Consider the following 24,321-nt stretch of genomic DNA (forward strand, 5'->3'; position numbering starts at 1 on the left):
TGCTAATGTCTTTCCACTATGAGGGGTTGTGAACAAGGAATGAATCAGCACTTAGGTTATTTCTAGTAAACCTTCTCAGCTTAAGTTGTAAAGTAAAGAAGAGTTGATGACTGAGTAGATAAAGGAAGATGAATGGAAAGTTGTAGGAGAGAAGGAAAAATAAGAGGGAGAGAATGCAGAGGAGGATGAAAAAGAAAAAATAAACAGAGTAGAAGCACATGGACTAGAGAAACTTCAAGTTCTAATAGGTCTCAATGAATGTGGAAGATGGCAGCATAGTGTTTGTCAGATCTTCACAATCTAAGTGCACAGAATGAATTCATACTAATTGAGATGTGTCTTCATTACTGGGACATATTCTTGAAGTTTTACTATAACACATTACTATGCTTGATACCACCGTTTCATGTACAGTTGGTTACTTATCTTTTCACAGACATCAAATACACTCCTATGCATGGCCACTTTGAATTGAGGTATGTCCTTCATTCACAGCCAGTATAATGGATTAGATACTCTTCCATTAAAGATTTTTCAGAAGTATCTGGGTTAGAAGCAGCCAACAAATGTCCATTCAGGTGATGAAAACTTATGCATTGAAGAAATTATGTACAAAGTATTTCCAGTGGTTTTTGAACTAGATATTGACATGGTAAAGAGCTTTTCATACTACCCTGTAGAGGAAGTCATACTGTATTATTTTTCATGAATTAATCATTATTATAATTACAGAAAATAAAGCAAACTTTTCTCATTCATGCTCACTAAAAGTTACAGTAAAATGGAGTTCTTTAAATCAATTACAATCATTGCTTAGATAAGAATGAAGGACATGGAAACAAAAGACTGTAATGGGAATACTCATTAATATTTACCACTTCAGCTCTAAAATCTCTGAACATGCAAATTTTTCCCTTTTACTTTTTCATAGTATATGCAAAAAATTCTAAAGAGGTGGCAGGATTCTCTATTTACCTTGTTTCCAGTCTCTTTTGTATCATATAGTCAGTCTTCCTTCATATTTCCTTTGCCTACAGATACTGGTCAACTAATACAGGCTTGGGAGCTAACCATTTCTGTGATGAGATTCTTGGCATTTAAGTTATTTTTCCTCCTTTAAATTTGGTATCTTTGTCCGGTTATGTCCTGTGTTTGTAAAATGGGCAAATCCTTCGTTTGTTTTTGAGGATATTTATTAATACCTTCCCCTGAAACCTCCATCCTTTCCCCCTACAGTTCATCATGATAAGATTCTTGTCTCACAAGAATATGAACCTGTGTACCTAAATATTGGGAAAGATCTTGCCCCCATACATTTATGGACATATCATTTATATAAGACCTCTAATTTGATACTTGACCATCTGCACACACAAATCACACTCAACATTCTCTCTCTTTTTTTTGTAATTACTGATAACTATCTACTGCCTCTGAACTTTGTAAAAGCCTTTCAAGTTTTGCTCTCTATAATTGAAACTTTCTGGAAATCAAAGTTACATAAGCTCTTGTTTCAATCAAGCTTCCTATTTCAACACCATTTACTTCCAAATATTATTTGGCTTTTGATCAAGAAGACTGAATATTAGCATATTTCCTCGTACTTCCAAACACTCTTGTTCTTTCAACTATAGAGGATTTTCATCGCAGCTAGGAATATAGTGGCATCAGTGAATCCCCACTAATACCATTAAATTATATTATACCTTTTTTTTACAGGCCATGTGTTTTATTTATATTTTGAAATCTTCATTGATCATACCTAGATCCACACTGGAACTTTGAATACTTGATTGAATAAATTTCAACAGCCACTCTTTTTTCTCTGTAGGCAAAAGACCATACATCGAATTAGTTTCTGTTTTCATATCATTGAGAATGGGGGGGGGGGTTCAGTAAGATCTTTATCTATTGCCATGTCTAGAAAAGCACTGCTTGGCATAGCATATATTAGATCTTCTTTATTATAGTGAGGTTTTTTTAATGCATATGCTTTCCTAGCTAACAAAGGGAAACAGCTTGTATTTTTCACTGTGAGGACTACAGCAATGTTCTCATTTAATTTTATGATATTTGGAAAATGTGTTGTTTGTCTATCTTGGACCTATGCTCTTTGAATTAAAGGTAGTACTTGTCTCATAAAATAAGCATACCTGGAATGAAGAGTTTTATTCTGATTTATATCTAGGTCAACCATAGCCCTAGAGAGAGATGCCTTGTATGTTATCATGTTGAAAATAAACAAATTTCCCACAATAAAATGACTGGACATTTTGAGACCAGATACCTATAGCAGATTGTACACAATATATTTACAAAGAAAAATATTTTCTAAAACTGGGTCTCTAAACATGTAAATCTCAGAGTTCTCTATGTGTAGGATGATCTAGTGTACTACCATGATACATATTAGAAGCAATATATGTTGTATCCCTCTCCATTCTACCATAGGCTCTGCCTCAGCTTTTAATGGTTTAGTACTTGTTTGTTCACAAGGTATACACATGTTTTCAAACACCAAGATCCATATCATAATATGCCTTGCATCTGGATATCATATGAATTTCTTCATGGCTGTGACCAATATTAATTAAAAATCAGTGAATGTTTCTACAGGAATTGTAGAATCCTTGCCAATAAGAAGTTATTTTCATTATTCATCAATCTTTTCCTCAGAAACTTAAACCTTCAAAGCTATGCTGTTCTTTCCATTTCAGCAGGATCTAATTGAGTCTGAATTTAGATTTCAGAGTATTGCTCTATAATTGGCACCTGCTCTCTGAGTATCATCATTTCATAGGTTGGGTTCAAGAATCAGTTATCCCAGCTGGTTCATAGCATTTGATATTTTAGTGAAACTTTCTCTAGCCTGCCAGATGTAACATTCACTTTTGGGTGAACCTTGCAGACCATTTTTCTACCTTCTGCTCTATTTATCGGATCTTGATTGCATTGACTTTTTTTCAGAAATGAACCTAAATAAGTTTGTAAGTCATTCAAATCAGTAAAAGACTTTCCCACCTCTCAAAGATCACATCATACCACTTGTTTCAACAAATTTCATCAATAGCTGAGACTGATTCCAATTATCACTATATTTGGGACTCTCTAAACTACTGATCACAGTATTGTAACTTGGTCACTGAACACATCTGCTGTTACACAATACTTTTTGAGGCCTTTCCTTTTGCTATTGTTCTCCAATCTCTGCTATTTATAAGGAAATTTGCCTGGAAATAGCTAACAGTTCACAGTGTCTGTGAGTCAGTCCATCCATAGGGATATCTTTACATTGCCTTAGTTCGTGTTGAAAGCATAGACATAATACTGTCTCTCCAGTTCTGTAGTACCCACATTTTCCCAAGAATTTCCACATCTGGTTAGTCCAGACTCTGGTTCTTAGTAACTCTCTTTTAACTTAAAATCTTCTGTACTTCAACATTGGAGATATAATTTATTCCCTAAACCTCATACTTTTTTTTCTTTCCAATACTGTACCTAAAATGCATTCTAGATACAAATATCTGAACATTGTTTCCTTCTCTTCTTGTTTCTTCTAATTTGAATATTTTTGAATGAGATATATAAAGATTTATTCCAAAGGAGTACTCCTTTACAACTGGTAACTAGTTATGCCTTCCCATATTTGTGAAATTTTAAGCTAACCTCATTTCCCACCACTTTTTAAAATATAAAGCCTTATTTAGTATTAAAGCCTTAATGAGTGCACAGAAGTATAACTATTAAAGCCTTGATTAGTGAATAGAAGAATCAGTTTGTTTGAATATACGTTTGTTTTCAATTTATCTTTAATTCTTTGTGGGAATTCCAACAAGCCACCATTAAATGTTTTATCTTCAACAGGTAAGGCATATGACTGCTTACCATAGTTGCTTCTAATTTGTGTATTATGATTTACTTGAAATTATTTCAATAGATTATGAGCCATGCATTTGAAGTGCATCTCCATGTTCCTGAAATGGTGAAGATTCTTTAATGAGTCTTATGGCCTGATGCTATGTGAAGAAGGATTGCCACACTCACAACATCCTTCTACAAGGACACACAACTCTGAGATATATCATCCTTCATTACATGATTCATAATTTGTCAGTGACTGCATGCAACTTATGAAACAGAAAGGAGGCACTTCTTTTCATATCACATGGTAAAAGGTCTAGTTATTGAGTTTAGGCTTCGCAGATGGCTTATCTTCAGATTGATCATCCTCACACAGCTTATCATGAAAAGTAGCTAATGGTTGTTCTCCAAATAATTCTTGGTAGACAAAAGGAATTTTATTCACTTACTTGGGGACCCACAAATGACCAGTGTCTCCAAGGAAGTCAACTTTGGTGAACCAGAAATTGTATATGGTACTTCTTATACAATTATGGGTAAGAGGTTAATGAATTGAGCCTCAATGATTAAAAGTTAGATGGCTGTATATCTATATATTTCTCTGGAGCATGTGTATGCACACACATGATTCAATATAGAGCTCTAACATTAACTTAAATGGGAATCAACATTGTTAAAGTTGTTTCAGTAATTCATAAAAAGCCAACTCCTTTTAAAACAGCATTAACTAAATCTCTACCAAAGAAGAAATGGGTATAGGTACAAAATATGAATAAAGGCATTCAGAAACATTATTTCTCAACTGCTTGTATGATGGCAATTCTTTATCCATTGAGGAGATCTAAATTTAGTGGATGGGCTCTTGTCAGAAAGAACTTTGGCAGAAATGTACATGAGCTTGTGGTTTTTATTTTTGTGGCCTATATACATCAAATATTGGGATGAATTTATTTGAGATATTTTCATGAAAACATATAACAATTATTTACAGTTCTTGACCCTTACCAAAAAAAAAAAAAAATTTTCTCTGGCTATTGGGTTGCGTTTACCTCCCAGACAATCTTGATTTTTATATACCCACCTACATATGTCACTATATAATTTTATCTGTTAAATCTTTGATTCAAGAAGGGAAAAAACGTGAGATGTATTGTTTTGCATTGTATAAGTTAAAATATTAATTTTAAGCTGAATTCATCTCATGGCCTAAAAATGAAAATTAAACAATTTGGAGAAGGATGAGACATTATATTGGCAGACAAAGGGAAGGTTTTGTGGAAAGTAGGGAAAGAGAAGACGGAGAAAATGGAAGAGGGAGAGGACACAGAGGAAGGGGAAGAAGAATAGAGTAGCAGAAACACATGGCCTGGGAAACCTCAACCTTAAAAGGGTCTCATAGATATGGAAGAGGGTATTGCAGTGGTAGATCTGCCAATTTAGGCAATCAGCATGGATTCATATTCACTGAGTTGTGCTTTCATTACCAGGACATTTTTGCGTTGGAGAAAAACTACAACAAAATGGAGCCCAATGTATTAATTTGAACTCAACTAACCTGAGATAAAAATTCACTGCCCCAAAACACCTGAATGAGCTTAGTCATCTATATAGGCTGAAGCAGTGTTAATTTGAAGGTGGCTGGGTTTGAAGGGCATACAGAGAATGGCAGATAGGCATATACACTGTATGAGAAACTTTCTGTGTTCTCTTCTACTTATCTTTCATTTCCCACACTGCCTCCACCACCCCAAACAATGACATAGACAATGTGGGTCTTTTTACATTCAGCTCCTCCCTGTAAATAAAGAATCACTAAAAAGGATACAAATTACTGTGGATCAGGTAACTCATTGATATAAAGAGAGAAATATAACCATTTGATACTTAAAGATGGGAAAGTTCACATGCATTACAGAACTAGATAGGAAATATTAGTAACTGACTCCAAGCAGAGAGAGCAGTGATAATCGCCTGCTATGAACAGGTGTTAATTAACTAAAGTCTGCAGCTCCACGTAGAGAGCCCAGCAGACAGGTATTATAACAGGTATTAATTAACTAAATGCCTGTGTCTTAAGGTAGAGAACACACAAAAAAATAGATGGTATAACAGAATGGCTGCTGTAGGCAGAGAGTTTAACAATTAAAATCTAGCTGCTTCCTATTGGGAGATATTAGTGATGGTATAAAGATGTAGTGCTCTAATAAATCTTATAGATACTCATATTTTGTGTAATGTGTAGTTCATGGGAATTTTCAGTTTAAATCCAGGTTTGAAAAGCTGCCTCTTCTAAGTTGGTTGTATAAACACATATACATATATATTACATTATAAGCATGTTTGGTGAATTTCATCATCAGACATGCTGAACTAACTGGCCTGTGTGAACTGCTGATGTTTTGGTTTTTCATCCTGAACCAGTCGCCATACATACATTAGAACAATGGTTGATGTGGCCTTTTTCAGGCTAATTAATTCCCCCAATTTCCCTACCCATTTTTCTCCCTTTAGAAGTATCTCAACACTCATATCAGCTTGAAGAAGTTATGAAGAGTCATTGTCCCAGTTTCATAGTGTTTAGAACTGGGTGTGGTTATTATTGGTTGTCTTTGACACTGAAGCTTTTGAAATACAGGTCTTAGATCCAGTCATTATATTGCTGTAATTATAAACAGATCTGAGATGATTTACTCTGTGTGTTAAGTGCCAAATAGGGATTTCATGGAACTGAGTTTATAGTTAGGGTGTTTTAAGTTATTTTATTCAGAAATTCCTGAGAGTAAGTAACAGTGAACAGAAAAGATTATTTCACATGTCGTTGGTTTTTAAAAAATTATCAGAAGTCCACAGAATATCATATGTAGTGTTATTTATTCACTTGTTCTTGAGACTAGTCTGCTCCTGACAGTTTTCCCTGTATTAGTTACAAAGAAGAATCCAAGCATCCTTTAGCTACTCCAGATAGAAACAGCCACTAGGCAGGAATTGCCTCAATGCATCTACAGACATAATACTATCCAAAGCAAGGACAAAAATACAGATTGAGATAGCCTGATTATGCCAAGACAGAGTAGGCTTTTCCTTAATATTCCTGTTTCTTTAAGTCTGTCAAATGGCATTGGCCAGCTTGCTAAAGACATATGCTCTGATGTGTTGAAGTAAGGGACTGTCCAAGTGATCAGTGGTCGATTTAAATAAGCTACGTTTTGGAAGCTGTGCTGGTTTTCCTATATACTTTCAGTTAATATTGGTCATTCTTGGATTTCTGATGGGGTAGAAAACCTACAAGGTCTCCTAGCCAAGCCAGGCTTTTCACTTTGAAAAGAACATTTATGAAAGCATGGATGTCAGACGGCATTCAATCTAAAGCCAATATATAGCCAGATGTAGAATTATAAATTTTTAAGCAAGTATAGAAGACAGATTTCTATTTAATTAGCAAACATGATGGACTGAGTGTTAGGTTTCTTGTACTTTCTAAATTACAGAATAGTAATAGTAAACCTTCTCAGCTTAAATTTTAAAATAAAGAAGCTGATGACTGCACACATAAAGGAAGATGGTTGGAAAGTTGTAGAAGAGAAGGAAAAAAAAAATGTAACAGGGTGAGAATACATAGGAGTATGAAAAAAAAAAAAAAAAGCCGAGCAGAAGCACATGGACTGGAGAAACCTCAAGTTCTAATGGGTCTCATAGATGTGGAAGATGGTAGTTCAGTGGTATGGCGATCTGCACAATTTAAGTGCACAGAATGTATTCATACTAAATGAGATATCTCTTCATTACTGGGACATATTCTTTTTGAAGATTTACTACAACATGTTACTATGCATGATACCACCGTTTCATGTACAATTGGTTACTTATCTGTCCAAAGACATCAAATATTCTCCCATGCACGGCCACTTTGAATTGAGGTATGTCCTTCATTCGCAGCCAGCATAATGGATTAGATACTCTTTCATTAAGTGTTTTCAGAAGTATCTGTGTCAGAAGCAGCCAACAAACATCCATCCAGGTGATGGAAACTTATGCATTGAGGAAATTACCTACAAAGTATTTCCAATGATTTTTGAACCAGATATTGACATGGTGAAGGACCTTTATCCTACCCTGGAGAGGAAGTAATCCTTTAATATTTTTCATGAATTAATCCATGTTATAATTACAGAAAATAAAGCAAACTTTTCTCATTCCTACTCATTAAAAGTTATAGTAAAATGCAGTTCTTTAAATCAATTAAAATCATTGCTTAGATAAGAAGGAAGGTCATGGAAACAAAAGATTGTAATGGGAATACTCATTAATATTTACCACTTGAGCTCTAAAATCTCTGAACATTCAATCAAATCGTCAGTCTTCTTTCATATTTCCTTTGCCTATAGACACTGGTCAACTAATACAGGCTTGGAAGCTAACCATTTCTGTGGTAAGACTCTTGGCATGTAAGCTATTTTTCTCATTTAAATTTGGTATCTTTGTTCCGGTTATATCCTGTGTTTGTAAAATGGGAAAAACCTTGGGTTGTTTTTGAGGATATTTATCAATACCTTCACCTGAAGCCTCCATCCTTTCCCCCTACAGTTCATCATGGTAAGATTCTTGTCTCACAGGAATATGAACCTGTGTACCCAAATGTTGGGAAAGATCTTGTTCCCATACATTTATGGGCATATCATGAATATAAGGCCTCTAGTGTGATACTTGACCTTCTGCACACACAAATAACACTCAACATTCTCTCTCTCTTTTTGTAATTACTGATAACTATCTACTGCCTCTGAACTTTGTAAAAGCCTTTCAAGTTTTGCTCTCTATATTTGAAACTTTCTGGAAATCAAAGTTACATAAGCTCTTGTTTCAATCAAGCTTCCTATTTCAACGCCATTTACTTCCAAATATTATTTGGCTTTTGATCAAGAAGACTGAATATTAGCATATTTCCTCGTACTTCCAAATACTCTTGTTCTTTCAACTGTAGAGGATTTTCATTGCAGCTAGGAATATAGTGGCATCAGTGAATCCCCACTAATACCATTAAATTATATTATACCCTTTTTTACAGGCCATGTGTTTTATTTATATTTTGAAATCTTCATTGATCATACCTGCATCCACACTGGAACTTTGAATCCTTGATTGAATACTTTTCAACAGCCACTCTTTTTTCTCTGTAGGCAAAAGACAATACATTGAATTAGTTTCTGTTTTCATATCATTGAGAAATGGGGGGATTGAGATGTTTATCTATTGCCATGTCTAGAGAAGCACTGCTTAGTATAGCATATATTAGATCTTCATTATTATAGTGAGGTATTTTTCACTGCAAATGCTTTCCTAGCTAACAAAGGGAAACAGTTTGTATTTTTCACTGTGAGGAGTCCAGCAAAGTTCTCATTTCATTTTCTAATATTAGGAAAATGTGTTGTTTATCTCTCTTGGACCTATGCTCTTTGAACTACTTGTCTCATAAAATAAGCACATGAAATGAAGACTTTTATTCTGACTTATATCTAGGTCAACCATTGCCCTAAAGATGCCTTGTACGTTATTATATTGCAAATGAACAAATTTCCCACAATAAAATGACTGGATATTTTGAGATCAGATACCTATAGCAGATTGTACACAATATATTTACAAAGAAAAAGATTTCCTAAAACTGGGTTTCTAAACATGTAAACCTCAGAGTACTCTATGTGTAAGATGATCTAGTGTAGTACCATCATACATGATAAATATTAGAAGCAATAAATGTTGTATCCCTCTCCATTCTACCATAGTTTGTGTTTCAGCTTTTAATCATTAAATAATTGTTTATTCACAAGGCATACACATTTTTTTCAAACACCAAGATCCATATCATAATATGCCTTGCACCTGGATATCATATGAATTTGTTCATGGCTGTGACCAATATTAATTAAAAATCGGTTTATTTTTCTACAGAAATTGTAGAAACCTTGACAATAAGATTAATTTTCCTTGCTCATTGATCTTTTCCCCAGGAACTTAAACCTTCAAAGCCATGTAGTACCTTCTATTTAAGCATGATCTAATTGAGTCTGAATTTGGATTTCAGAGTATTGCCATATATTTGGCACCTGCTCTCTGAGTATCATCATTCCATCGGCTAGCTTCATGAATCAGTTATCCTAGCTGGTTCATAGCATTTGATATTTTAGTGAAAATTTCCTTATTATTCCAGATGTCACATTCATTGTTCAGTGAACCTTGCAAACCATTTTATCTACCTTCTCCTATATGTATCCCATCTTGATTGCATTAACTCTTTTCAGAAACCAACCTAAATAACAGTGTGAGTCAAACAGATTTGTCAAAGCCTTTTCCACATCTCAAAGATCATATTATACCAATAGTGTCAGCAAATCTGAAAATGTTCAGAGATAGAATGAATTAGGTCTATATTTGGTATTTTTGAAACTAATTATAAAGAGCCTGGTAAGCTGGGCACTAAACAGCTCTGCTATTACACAATAGTTTTTTGATACCTATCCATTTGCTATTGTTCTCCAATCTCTGATATTATAAAAATACCTCCCTGGAATTTGTTAAGGGTTCCCAGTGTCCATGATTCTGTCCATCCTTTCGTATGTCTTTATATTGCCTTAGCCCATGTTGAATGCATAGTCATATTACTGTCTCTCCAGTTCTGTGGTACCCACATTTTCTAATAATTTCAATGTCCTGTTCTGTCCAGTCTGGTTCTGATTAACTCCCTTTTAATTTAAAATCTTCTGAACTTCATCACTGGAGATACAATCTATTCCCTCATCATCATAACTTTTTTTATTTTTCAATACTGAACCTGAAATACATGCTAGATCCAAATATCTGAGCACTGTTACCCTGTGATTTTATTTCTTCTCATTTGAATATATTTTGAACATGGCTTATAATGTTTTATAATAAAAGAGTGCTCCTTTGCAACTGATAATTTGTTCCCTCCTCCCAAATTTGTGAAATTATAAGCTAACATTTTCCCTCACCACTTTTTCTTTCAAAGCCTTGATTATTATTGTGCATAGCAGAATCCCTCTTTCTTTGATGTTTGTTTTGGTTTTAATTCATCCTTCCTTCCTGTGTGAAAATTCCTTGTGGGAATGCCAACAAGCCTCCTTTAAAAGTTTTATCTTCACCAGTAAAGGATTATGACTGCTTACCAGAGTTTCTTCTAATTTTTGCATTATGGTTTACTTGCAATTATTTTAATAGTCTGTTGCTATGCACATTCCAGTGTAGTCTGCTTGGCAGGCCGGGAGGCCTGGAAGCACTCGCTAGGTAAAGAGTTTCAGAGAAGCTCAACCTCCTGGAACCTTGGCATTCTCATAACCTGTATACTCATACCCTATCCCGCGTTAGTCTGGTGTATAAATCCATGTGTTCTCTTTTAGTATTATTTTTATTATAAGTGCTTTTAAAGATTGAATCCTGACATAGCTGAGCCTTCGCCAGTGTTCCAACATCCCAGAAAATCCTTGAAGAAGACAAACTTGGAATTCAGTAGGAATTCAGTGAGAAGGTTACCTATTCAGTAACATTCAAATTTACTTCTAGTTGAAACAGTGAAACTAACTAGGCATTACAAAGAACAGAGCTAGAATAGCTCAGGGCGAGTCTGCAGAGTGATTATTTAGGACAGTAGCCAGTCTCACCCAAACAAGGGAATACACAATGGCCTAGCTAATAGGTAGGTTTACCATGAAAGAGCTAGGGAGTCCGAATGAGACAGGGATCTTCTCTACAGCCAGGTATAGCAGGCTATATTGCATATTAGAAGCAAATTGGTGAATTCTTCTGACAAATGGAGATTCTCCACAGATACTTAAAAGAAGGGCCAAGTTACACTCATACAAGAATTTATCAGGCCTAGGAAATAGGAGGGTTGTGGTATTGCATTATTCATGAGAAGGTGTGCTAGAGCAGAATTCCCCGGTGCTAGCTTTCACAAGATTCAAAGGAGTAGCACAAATTGTGACTAGGGTGTGAAATCCTTACTGTCATTGGCTGATCCTAAGCAGGACTGTTTTTTTTTTTTTTTTAATTAGGTATTTTCTTCATTTACATTTCCAATGCTATCCCAAAAGTCCTCCACACCCTTCCCTCCCCACTCCGCCCTCCACCCACTCCCACTTCTTGGCCCTGGCGTTCCCCTGTACTGAGGCATATAAAGTTTGCACGACCATTGGGCATCTCTTTCCACTGATGGCCAACAAGGCTATCTTTTGGTACATATGCAGCTAGAGATAGGAGCAGAGCTGTTTTATGTTTACTGTAAATATTTACCTGGTTCCTGTAAGTCCTTTTGAAGTCATTCCTTTGTTTTGTGTCAGGTAACTTCAATGTACTTTGCCTGCTGTGACATCCTATACTTTGTTTTCTGTATTATATAAGACTGTTGTTCTCTTTGTGACAATACATTCAGATCCTACACAACCTCTTGTGTTGATTTTGTCTGTCATTCATCCTACTCCTTGTCCACCTGCAACTAGAGACCTGTTCTATGCAGATAGGGACCAAGATGGACTGCGGCAGTCTGTAAACCATGCATTTGAAGTGCATCTCAATGTTACTGAAACAGTTAAGATTAACCAATGAGGCTTATGGTCTGATGCTATGTGAAGAAGGATTCCCACACTAACAACATCCTTCTACAAGGACACACAACTCGGAGATATATCATCCTTCATTACATGATTCTTAACACATCACCGACTGCTTGCAACTTATGTTACAGAAAGGAGGCACTTATTTCATATCACATGGGAAAAGGTGTAGTTCTTGAGTTTAAGCTGCACAAATGGCTTATCTTCAGATTGTAGATCCTCACACAGCTTATCGTTAAAAGTAGCTAATGGTTGCTCTCCAAATAATTCTTGGTAGAAAAAATAAATTTTATTCAACATATTGGGAGACCCACAAATGACCAGTGACTCTAAGGATGTCAACTTTGGTGAACCAGCAAGCTTATTTGCTACTTCTCATACAAATATATATATATATATATATATATATATATATATATATATATATATATATATATAAAGAAGTTAATGAATTAAGCCTTAATGATTAAAAGATAAATAATTCCATATCAATATATTCCTCTGCATCATGCTTATGGACACATATGATTCAATATAGAGCTCTATCATTAACTTGAATGGGAATGAACATTGTTAAAGTTGTTTCAGTAATTCAAATAAAGGCAACTCCAGTTTTTTAAAACAGCATTGTGAAAAGCACCATCAGAATAAAAAAGAGTATAGGGACAAAATATGAATATAGGCATTCAGAAACATTATTTCCCAACTGCTTATATGATGAGCATAGTGCATCCATTGATGACATCTACATTAATTGAATGGGCTCTTGTCAGGGATAACTTAGGCAAATTCCTACCATGTCTTCCTTACCTCAATCAGGGACACAGACAAAGTGTGTCATTTTACCCTCACCTCTTCCCTGTAAATAAAGAATTAGGAAACAAAGGTACGAAGTTGTCTGGACTAGGTAACTCATTGATATAAAGAGAAATATAACCTTTTGATACTTCTTTTCTTTCTTTCTTTTTTTTAATAGGGTTTCTCTGTGTAGCCCTGGCTGTCCTGAAACTCACTCTGTAGACCAGGCTGGCCTCAGAAATCAGCCTGCCTCTGCCTCCCAAGTCCTGGGATTAAAGGCAGGTGCCACCACAGCCCGGCACCTTTTGATACTTAATTATGGGAAATTTCACCTGCACTTCAGAACTAGACAGGGACTATTAGTCACTGACTCAAAGTAGAGTGAGCAGAGATAATCATCTGCTATGAACAGGTGTTAATTAACTGAAGTCTGTGGCTCCAAGTAGAGAGCATAACAGATAGATATTATAATAGATATTAATTAAATAAATGTCTATGTGTCAAGCTAGAGAGCATAACAAATAGAACATATAGTGGAATTGCTGCTACAGGTAGAGAGAGAGTATAACAATTATATCTAGCTGTTTACTATTGGCAGATATTAGTGAAAGTTTGAATTAATTGCTTTAAAAATGCTATAAAGATATATTGCTATAATAATTATTACATGATACTCATATTCTGTGTAAAGTGGGCTCCTAGGGAATATTGGATTTAAATCCTGGATTGACAAGCTGCCTCATATAAGCAGATATGATAGATATGTGGATCAACTTCACAAAATTTGCAGGAAACTCATATTCTCTTACATTGTCTCCATTGGAATTTAAGTTTAGTATTCTGGCATGACAAATTAGAAAGGACTCTATAGGCTAAACTCTGTGTGATTTTGAGTATTATGGTTGTTTTATTGTTCCTCTGAGACAGAGGCAAGCTACAGGCTTTTCAGGTTACCATTTGAAGAATAAGTTGATTTGGGGAAAAGGTTTTGCCTTTCTATTTTGGTAAAGGTGATTAAGATATGTAAACCTTCAAGAGTTATCTAGATCTTATTTGATAGGGGGAGACTCCTGGAAAACAAGATTCTAGAGATTAAAACAAAAAGTTTATCTTGATTATATTAAAATTTTGTTTTTTAGATTTATATATTACAGTATGTAAACCTTTGGTGAATTTCATCCTCACACATGCTGAATTGACATGCCTGAACTCCTGATGTTTTGGTTTTTTTCTCCAGATACAGTCAGGACACAGACATCAGAGACAATCATTGGTGTGGCCTTCTTAAGGCTAACGAATTCCACCATTTCGCTATTTTTCCCACACCATTCAGAAATATCTCAACACCTATATCAGCTTGAAGAAGTTATTAAAATGTGTTAACCCAGTTCTATGGTATTTAGGACCATGGGTGGTTGTTATATGTTTTCTTTGATACTAAAACTTTTGAATTACAGGTATTAGTCCCAGTCCTTCTATTGCCATTATTATAAACAGATCTGAGATACTTAAATCTGTGAGTTAAGTGCCAAATAGAAATTTCATGGAGCTAAGATTATAGTTAGGGTGTTTTAAGTTATTTTAATAAGAAATGCCTGAGAGTAAGTAATAGAGAACAGTGCAGATTACTTCACATGGATAGTTGGTTTTTAAAAACATGACAAGTCCACACAATATGATATTTAATCTTATTTATTCACATGGTGTTCAGACTAGTCTGCTCCTGACAGTTTTACCTGTATTGCATTCAAAGAGTAAACTGATCATATTTGAATTACTACAGGTGTGGAGAAACAGCCACTAGGCAAGAATTGCCTTATTTCATCTACAGACATTCTACTGTCTAAAGTAAGGATTCAAATACAGATTAAGACAACCTTATAATGCAAAGACAGAGTAGGCTTTTCCTTAATATTCCTGTTTCTGAAAAAAAAAGTGACCATAGCCAGTTGTCTAAAGACATATGCTCCAATGTTTTGAAGTAAGGGACTATCCATGTGATCAGCAGTTTCTAATGTCTGGCTAAGTTTTGGAAGCTATGTTGGCCTTAATATATATTTTTAGTTAATATCATTTCTTCTTGGATTTCTAATGGGTTTGAAAACCTCCATAGTCTTCTAGCCAACCTAAATATTTTTACTTTGAGAGGAACAGTTTTGGGAAGTTAGTTTTCAGATTGCTTTGAACCAAAACCAACACATAGCCAGATGTAAAATTATAATTCTTATAAGAAAGAATAGGTGACAGAGGTTCCATTTAATTAACAAAGGCTATGGCCCAGGTGTTAAATCACTTCTACTTTAACTTACAAAATAGTAGTAGTTGTGTACTTTTATATCTGAGATAAAATAGTCTTTTAATTTGACAGAAAGGAGAAATGTAGTAGATAGTCCTGGGGCTGATTATATTTGATATAAATTCTGTTCTCATGTGAGGAGTTGTGAATAAGGAAAGAGTCAGCACTCAGGTGATGTCCTATAAAGCTTCCCAGCTTATTTTGTAAAATAAAGGAGAGCTGAAGCCTCAGCAGATAAAGGAGCGATGGACTGGAAAGTTGGGACAGTCTAGAAGGAGAAAATGGAAGAGGGGATGGACACAGAGCAGGAGGAAGAAGAAGAAAAGTAGAGCAGAAGCACAACCTGGAGAAACTGCAGGTTCTAAAGGGTCTCATATTAGTGGAAGATAGTAGTGTAGTGACTGGTAGACCTGCCCAATCTAGGCACACAGCATGTACTCATATAAATATAAATAAATGAGTTGTCTTTTAATTAGAGGGGAATATTTGTGTTGCAGATTTACTGCAACAAATTACTATACTGCATACTATATTCTCATGTAGAGTTATTTACTTATATGTTCAGAGACATCAAATATTCTTCCATGCATGGCCACTTTGAATTGAGTTATCTCCTTCATTCATAGCCAGCATAATGGATTGGAAACTCTTTCCTTAAAGATTTCTTTGAAGTATCCATGTTCGAAGTAGCTCACAAACTTAAATCCAGGTAATGAAAACTTATGCATTGACAACGTTATCTACCAATTATTTCCAGTGAGCTTAGAACAAGATTTTGACACGGTGAATGACTTTTCAACCTTCCTTTTAGAATTAGTCATCCCTTAATACTTTTCAGAGATTAATGATTGATATAATTCAGGACAATAAAGTAAACCTTTCTCTTTCCTGCTCACTAAAAGGGACAGTAAAATGCAGCCCTTAAAGTCAATTGCAATCATTGCTTAGATAAGAAGGAAGGTAAAGGAAACAAAAGACTGTAATATTTATCATTTCAGCTCTAAAATCTATTAACATCCAAAGTTTTCCCTTTTACTTTTTCATAATATATGCAGGGATTTCCCAATAGGTGGCAAAATCCTCTATATACTTTGTCTCCAGTTTCTATTGTAACACATAGTCAATCTCCTATCATATTTTCATTGCCTGAAGACATTGACAGACTAATCCAGGCTTGAGAGGTAACCAATTCTGTGGTAGGGCTCTTGGCACTTAAGCCATTGATCCTCTTTTAAATTTGGTATCTCTGTTCCAATTGTGTCCTGTGTTTGTAAAATCAGAAAAGACTTGGGTTGCTTTTGAGGATATAGATCAATATTTGCCCCTGAAGCCTCCATAATTTCCCCCTACATTTCGTCTTGGTACATTTCTTGTCTCACAGTAATATGAACCTGTGTACCCAAATGTTGGGAAAGATCTAGTCCCCATACATTTGTGGGCATGTCATAGATGTAAGACCTCTAATTATATAGTTGTATATCTTCTCACACATATTAAACCTAATACTCGTTTTTTCTTTATTTCTAATTCCTGATATCTTTCTATTACCCATGAAGTTGTTATAACCCCTTTAATTTGGCCAGGCTGTATTACAACATTTCTGGGAAATCAAAGTTCATAAGCTCCTATTTCAATCAAGCCTCTTATTTCAATGCCATTCACTTCAAAATTTTATTTGGCCTTTGATCAAGAAGAGCAGAATATTAACATTTTTTCTTGTACTTCCAAACACTATTGCAGTTTCACTTGTTGAAGAATTTCATCACATCTAGGGATACAGTGGCACTTTCACAGACCATGGGTGTTAATTCTATTTTGAAATCTTCATTGACCATACCTGTATCCACAGTGGAACTTTGAGAACTTGATTGAATACTTTTCAAAAGCATCTCTTTTGTCGCTGTAGGCAAAAGACCATACATTGAATTAGTTTCTACTTTTAAATCATTGAAGTTAGGGGGGATTGAGTAAGATGATTCTCTATTGTCATGTCTAGAGCAGCACTGGTTGCCATAGCATATATTAGATCTTCACTATTTTATTGAGATATTTTTGACTGCGAATTCTTTCCTAGCAAACAAAGGAAATAGCTTGCATTTTTCATTGAGTCCTTCAGCTAGGTCCTCATTTCTTTTTCAGATGTCAGGAAAATGTGTTGTTTATATCTCTTGGAAGGATGATTTTTGTCCCAATGGCAGTGCTTGTCTCATAAAAGAAAAATATCTAGAATGTCAACTTTCATTCTGATTTAAACCCAGGACAACCATGTCCTAGGGATGCCTTGTTGACTATTATGTTGCAAATGAACAAATTTCCCACAATAAAAGCACCTGGCATTTTGAGACCAGATACCTGTAGCAGATTGTACACAATATATTTGCAAATTACCATATTTCCTTCAACTTTATCTCTATAAATGTAAACCTCATAGTTCTCTCGGTATAGGATGATCTATTGAAGTACCATGATACATATTAGAAGCAATATCAGTTGTACCCATCTCCATTCCACCATAGGTTGTGCCTCAGCTTTTAATGGTTAAGCACTTGTTTATTAACAAGGAATTCACATTTTTTCAAACACCAAGATCCCTATCATAGCATGCCTTTCATCTGAATATTATATGATTTTGTTCATGGCTTTGACCAATATTAATTAAATGTCAGCGAAGGTTTCTTCAGAGATTGTAAAATCTTTGCCAATAAGATAGGAATTTTCCTTGCTACTCGAGCTTTTCCCCAGGAACTTAAACCTTCAAAGCCATTTGTTCTCTCTATTTCAACATGATGTAGTTGAGTCTGAAATTGATTTTCAGAGTATTACCCTAGAATTGGTACCTGCTCGCTTAGTATCATCATTCCACTTAGTTGGCTTCATGAATCAGTTATCCCAACTGGTACATAGCATTTGATATTTTAGTGAAAATTTCCCTAGCCTGCCAGATATCGGTGAACCTAGCAGACCATTTTTTTCTACCTTCTGCTCTATGTATCTGTACTGGCTAGTTTTGTGTCAACTTCACACAGCTGGGGTTATCACAGAGAAAGGAGCTTCAGTTGAGGAAATGCCTCCATGAGATCCAACTCTAAGGCATTTTCTCAATTAGTGATCAAGGGGGAAAGGCCCCTTGTGGGTGGGACCATCTCTGGGCTGGTAGTCTTGGGTTCTATAAGAGAGCAGGCTGAGCAAGCCAGGGTAGGCAAGCCAGTAAAGAACATCCCTCCATGGCCTCTGCATCAGCTCCTGCTTTCTGACCTGCTTGAGTTCCAGTCCTGACTTCCTTGGTGATGAACAGGAGTATGGAAGTGTAAGCCGAATAAACCCTTTCCTCCCCAACTTGCTTCTTGGTCATGATGTTTGTGCAGGAATAGAAACCCTGACTAAGACAAATTGGTACCAGGAGTGGGGTATTCCTGTGACAACCTGACCATGTTTTGGGGAGGTCTGTGGAAGGACTTTGGAACTTTGGGCTTAAAGATCCATTCGTTGTTAAGAGCTCTGTCAGATGTTTTGTAGGAGCTTGGAAGATAATGTTGAGAACAGTGCAGAAGTTGGAGGCCTGGCTTGTGAAATTTCAGAGGGAAGATTAAGACTCTTTTCAGGGCCATTGCTGTTTTGATTGTGAAGATTCTGTAGTTCTGGTTAGCTGGGGCTAAAGAATCAGCTGTGATTAACAAGATACCAGAACTACTAAAGCAAAAACTTTGCATTACTGGGACTATTGATGCTGGTTAGCTGGAGCTAAGAAATTAGCGGTGATTAAGAAGAGACCAGCATCATTGATATGACATCTTCTGGGAAGTGTTTTCTGAGAGCACAGTGGCTGTGTTCCAGATATAGCCAAAGTTGTACCTTGTGCTGTGGCTGGACTTGGTAATGTGTAAGGGTCACCCAGGTGGTACTGGTTTTGAAGGCATGAAGGAGTTGAGCAGAGCAGCTGAGGCTTGGCACTGTGAGAGGCCATGGAAGGCCATTGGTGAAAGTGCAGCCTCAGTTGCAATTGATGGCCCAGGACTGAAGGGGTCATGCAGTGTTTTGGAGATGCCAGTACCATGAGATGACCACCAAGAGCAGCAGCAGCAGTGGAGTACAGGCATCTGGAGCCTAGAAGATGAAGCGTGTGCTACAAAGGGCATGGCTGGAGAAGTGACCCAAGCCCTTGGAGGGGCCCAGAAGATCGTAAGTTGGATCCCAGACATTGGACGGTTGGAGATTGACTTTTGTTTTGATTGTGACTGTGCACTGATATTTTCCCTCTTGAAGGAAGAAACTGTTTTATTGGAGCCCACAGTTAAGAGACTTTTAATTGTAAAAAGACTTTGGATTTTAAAAGAGATGGATATTTTAAAGAGATTGAAATTTTAAGAATATGTAAAGACTGTGGGACTTTTAAAGTTATTTAGATCTTGGGGATGAATAAGAATGTAAGGGTTGTGACTTACTAGTGATGTGTTTGTGTGTCAAGTTGACAAGGGGTCAATTGTACTGGCTAGTTTTGTGTCAACTTGACACAGCTGGGGTTATCACAGAGAAAGGAGCTTCAGTTGAGGAAATGCCTCCATGAGATCCAACTCTAAGGCATTTTCTCAATTAGTGATCAAGGGGGAAAGGCCCCTTGTGGGTGGGACCATCTCTGGGCTGGTAGTCTTGGGTTCTATAAGAGAGCAGGCTGAGCAAGCCAGGGTAGGCAAGCCAGTAAAGAACATTCCTCCATGGCCTCTGCATCAGCTCCTGCTTTCTGACCTGCTTGAGTTCCAGTCCTGACTTCCTTGGTGATGAACAGGAGTATGGAAGTGTAAGCCGAATAAACCCTTTCCTCCCCAACTTGCTTCTTGGTCATGATGTTTGTGCAGGAATAGAAACCCTGACTAAGACAGTATCCTATCTTGATTGCATTGACTCTTTTCAGAAATCAACATAAATAAAAATGTAAGTCATTCAAATCAGTCAAAGACTTTTCCACCTCTCAAAGATCACATCATACCACTAGTCTCAGCAAATCTCATGAAGAGCTGAGACAGATTCCAATTATCTCTATATTTGGGACTCTCTAAACTTCCAATAACAGTATTGTAACTTGGTCACCAAACAGATATGCTATTACACAATAGTTTTTGATGCCTATCCTTTTGCTATTGTTCTCCAATCTCTGATAATTATACGGGAACATGCCTGGAAATAGTTAACTGTTCTCAGTGTCTGTGAGTCAGTCCATCCATATGGATATCTTTATGTTGCCTAAGCCCGTTTTGAATGAGTAGACATAATACTGTCTCTCCAGCTCTGTGGTACCCACATTTCCCCCAGAATTTCCTTGTCCTTTTCAGTCCAGAGTCTACTTCTGAGTAACTCTCTTTTAATATAATCCTCTTTTTTACTTTTATTTCATTCAAATATGAGACTAGAGTAGAGGATAGCAACATGCTTGTCCTTTTAAAGAAAATCATTCTTCAGCCCATAATATCTTTGGTCTCCCTGTTCTTTCAGGTTTCTTTTACACCCCAGACAATCTTGCTTTCATTAGTAACATCACAAAAATTTTAAAAAAGTTTCTCATATGTGTCTAAAATCTTGAATCCACAGAAAAATAACAATATCTGCATTTCTGAGTCATATCGGGTAAAATATTAATTTTTTGTTGCATTCACTTTATGCCCTACAAATGACAATTTTATTGTTTATAGGTGAATTAAACTCTGTCGTGCCTGCATACTATATGATCATAGATCCACTTATTTGTTCATAGACATCAAATACTATTGCATGCCTTGCCACTTTGAATAGACATAAAATGCATCAATCTTTCACCCTCAATACGGCAGAATGCATTGCATTTCCTTAAACATTTTCTCTAAAATATCTTTGTGAGAAGCAGACAATAAAAATAACAACTGTGTAATGATAAATAATGGATTATGAAAATCATCTATAAATTATTTCTAGCAATTATTTCATGAAATATTGACATAGAGTTAGACTATTTAATATTCCCTGTGGAAGAACATTCTCCTGATATCTTTTTCAATGTTCAGCATTGCTATAAGTAGATACAAAGAAAGCAAAACTTTCCACATTTTGCTTATAAAAGGGAATAGTAAAACAGAAGTTTTTTAAAATCAATTATTGCTATATCCACACTTTATGTAATAAAGTAGATGATATAATTCCATGGCGCTAATGGATACATTCATTGAATTAATCTATTTCCAGGTCTAATCTCTGATAACATTCTAAATTTTCACTATTTCTTTTTCATAACAAATGCAGGATATGTCCATGGTCTTGTAGACTCCTCTATATATTTGTCTTTTCATTGCTCTTGTACCAGATGCTCATTCACCTATTATATGTCCTTTGTCAAGGACCACTGATATAACAATACAGGATTGTGACATAACTGTTTTCAGGATATGGCTACTGATATTTGGAAAATCAGTTCCTGTTTTCTGCTCTGTTTGAACAGTTGAAAAAAACCTGGTGTTGCTTTTGATAACATATATGAAGATCTTTTCCCGGACCATCTACTCTTTCACCATAAATTTCATCATGGGCTGTTTGTTAGATCACATGAATATTAGCCTGTTTGCTCCAATATTGTAAAAGATCACTTCACTATAAATTCATGGGCATGTCGAATTTTTAAGGCTTTAAATTTCATATTATACCTTCTGGTCCTGAACAATGGTCTTGTGGTCTTGTCTTTTTTAAAAGCATCCTACAATCATTTGGGTAAGTTCTCTATGCAAATTAGGACAACCTTTCTTTGCATGTTTTATCATCAACAGTAAAGACATGTGGCTCCTGATAGAGGTTCCTTATGATTTTATGTGATATGACTTTATTTCATATATTATAATATACAGTTAACCATGCATTGGAAATGCATCCCCATACTTACATGAAACACACCTCATTCAACTACTTGGTATCCCCTATGCTATGTAAAGTAATATTTTTATACTAACAACATCCTTTTCAAGTGATGGTCTATTTCAGATATCTCAGTATTTGTTGCATGATTTATAACTCATTACTTTGAGCATGCAACTGTCATACAGATAAGAGGTTCCTCATTACATTTAACTAGAGAAAAGGTACAGATATTGAGTTTAGACTGTATAGAGCCTTACTTTTAGATAGATTTTTCTCCATATTACAGATTTATAAAGTTTTAAAGGTAGTTGATGATTTGTCCACAAATAATCCTAGAGAGACAAAAGAAAATGAATTCCCTTCACTAAGGCACCTATGACATACAGAAGATTCCACGTACATTAGTGAACCAATGAGCTTACTTAGGATTGCTTACATGATTATGGTTAAGAGAATACTTACTTGTGAGTGGATGATTCAAAGATAGCTCTATTTCTGAATGATTTAATGCAGCAGGGGTAATTACATATACAACTTGAATGGCAATCACCCAAGATAAATGTTGTTTGAATTTGATTAGCATAAAGGCCTCACCCTTTTTAAAAAATCATTGTGAGAAGCTCCATCAGCAAAGGCAGCAGATATAGGATCACAAATTGGTAAGGACATAGGTAGCATGTGACTTCCTGTCAAAACTGACTTGGGAAGTATTGATTGGGTAACTTTAACTACTTCTTTCCCTCCTACATAAGTTTCCCACCACTCAAGCCTACTTACCATATGTGCGGTATAATTTAATATAGTAAGTCATGTGGATGACAATCAGCAAAGTAATCATTATCCAAGCAGGACACCATGAATCCCACACACCTAAAACAATGAGTAACAAATCTTACCACTGAGAAACCATGGGATGGAAATGCCTAGTTGTACATACTGATACATCTGAAGCATGGTACTATTTAAGAGACTACTACATGAAATATAAGGCATAAGCAAGTATGGTGAAGATGTTTTAATGAGTTAGACAAAGAGCAGGACATGACCAGAATAAAAATAAGCCAGATAGAATTTCAAGTGAGGCTGTTATGTATATATGGGACATCTGCTTTATTTTTTCCCAACCATTCTGCCTTATAAGCTTCCTTGTTAAAAGGGGGGATTTTCCACTCTTAGAGCTTATTAAGATTCAAATCTTCCCTAATGATCAGATGTAGACTTTCAAGAATTAGTATAAAGCCAGTCTAATGTAGTACTGTAATACTCATGTGTTAAATATCAATATGCACAGTTTAACATACTCACTGAATGTTGGACTATTGAAAGTGAATATATCTAGTGACTAAAGGGTGTGTAAGTTTTCCTTTTCTATTACATATATGAATTTTTGTGACATTTTTCTAGATAAAAATTCTACACTGTCTAAAATATTTCATTATGTCTAGCAGGATGCTAATTTAGAGACCACCATGAATTCTCCTACATTATTGTGAACATTTGATTTTGTGGAATAAGCTTATATTTAGCTCTAACTTTATGACTGGTAATTCACAAGAATTAGTTCCTTTCTATGATAAATTTTCATACCAAATAACACAATGAGCTCAAACTGGAATTTGGCCAGCCTACCAGTCAGTTAGTAGCAAAATTTTGCATGATTAAATTTGTTTGAGACCTTTTCTGTGTCATCCATCTTCATTATTCTTTTGGTTTAGTGAATATCAAATATGCTTAAATCTCATATTTTCTAAAGTGCAGCACAATCTCCAAAGTTTGTGTTAATTAAAATTACATTAAAATATCTTGTTTGTGATTCACAAATGACAAAAGATATTATATATATATATATATATATATATATATATA

General features: G+C 35.5%; 1 protein-coding gene across 2 annotated transcripts in view; it reads right to left on the reverse strand.

The window, feature by feature from the left end:
- The window catches only part of Skint5 (selection and upkeep of intraepithelial T cells 5), a 521,613-nt gene that overhangs the window by 436,463 nt on the left and 60,829 nt on the right, over window positions 1-24,321 (reverse strand). For both annotated transcript variants that reach the window (NM_001167878.1, NM_001167876.1), the window contains exons 5-8: window positions 23,233-23,325; window positions 17,420-17,482; window positions 8,970-9,032; window positions 1,763-1,825 (exon numbers count right to left, since the gene is read on the reverse strand). In NM_001167878.1, the coding sequence (NP_001161350.1) occupies window positions 1,763-1,825; window positions 8,970-9,032; window positions 17,420-17,482; window positions 23,233-23,325 (282 nt within the window). The remainder of the gene's footprint in view (window positions 1-1,762; window positions 1,826-8,969; window positions 9,033-17,419; window positions 17,483-23,232; window positions 23,326-24,321) is intronic.

Source organism: Mus musculus, chromosome 4, assembly GCF_000001635.26.
Source record: "Mus musculus strain C57BL/6J chromosome 4, GRCm38.p6 C57BL/6J".
Taxonomy (NCBI): Eukaryota; Metazoa; Chordata; class Mammalia; order Rodentia; family Muridae; genus Mus; species Mus musculus.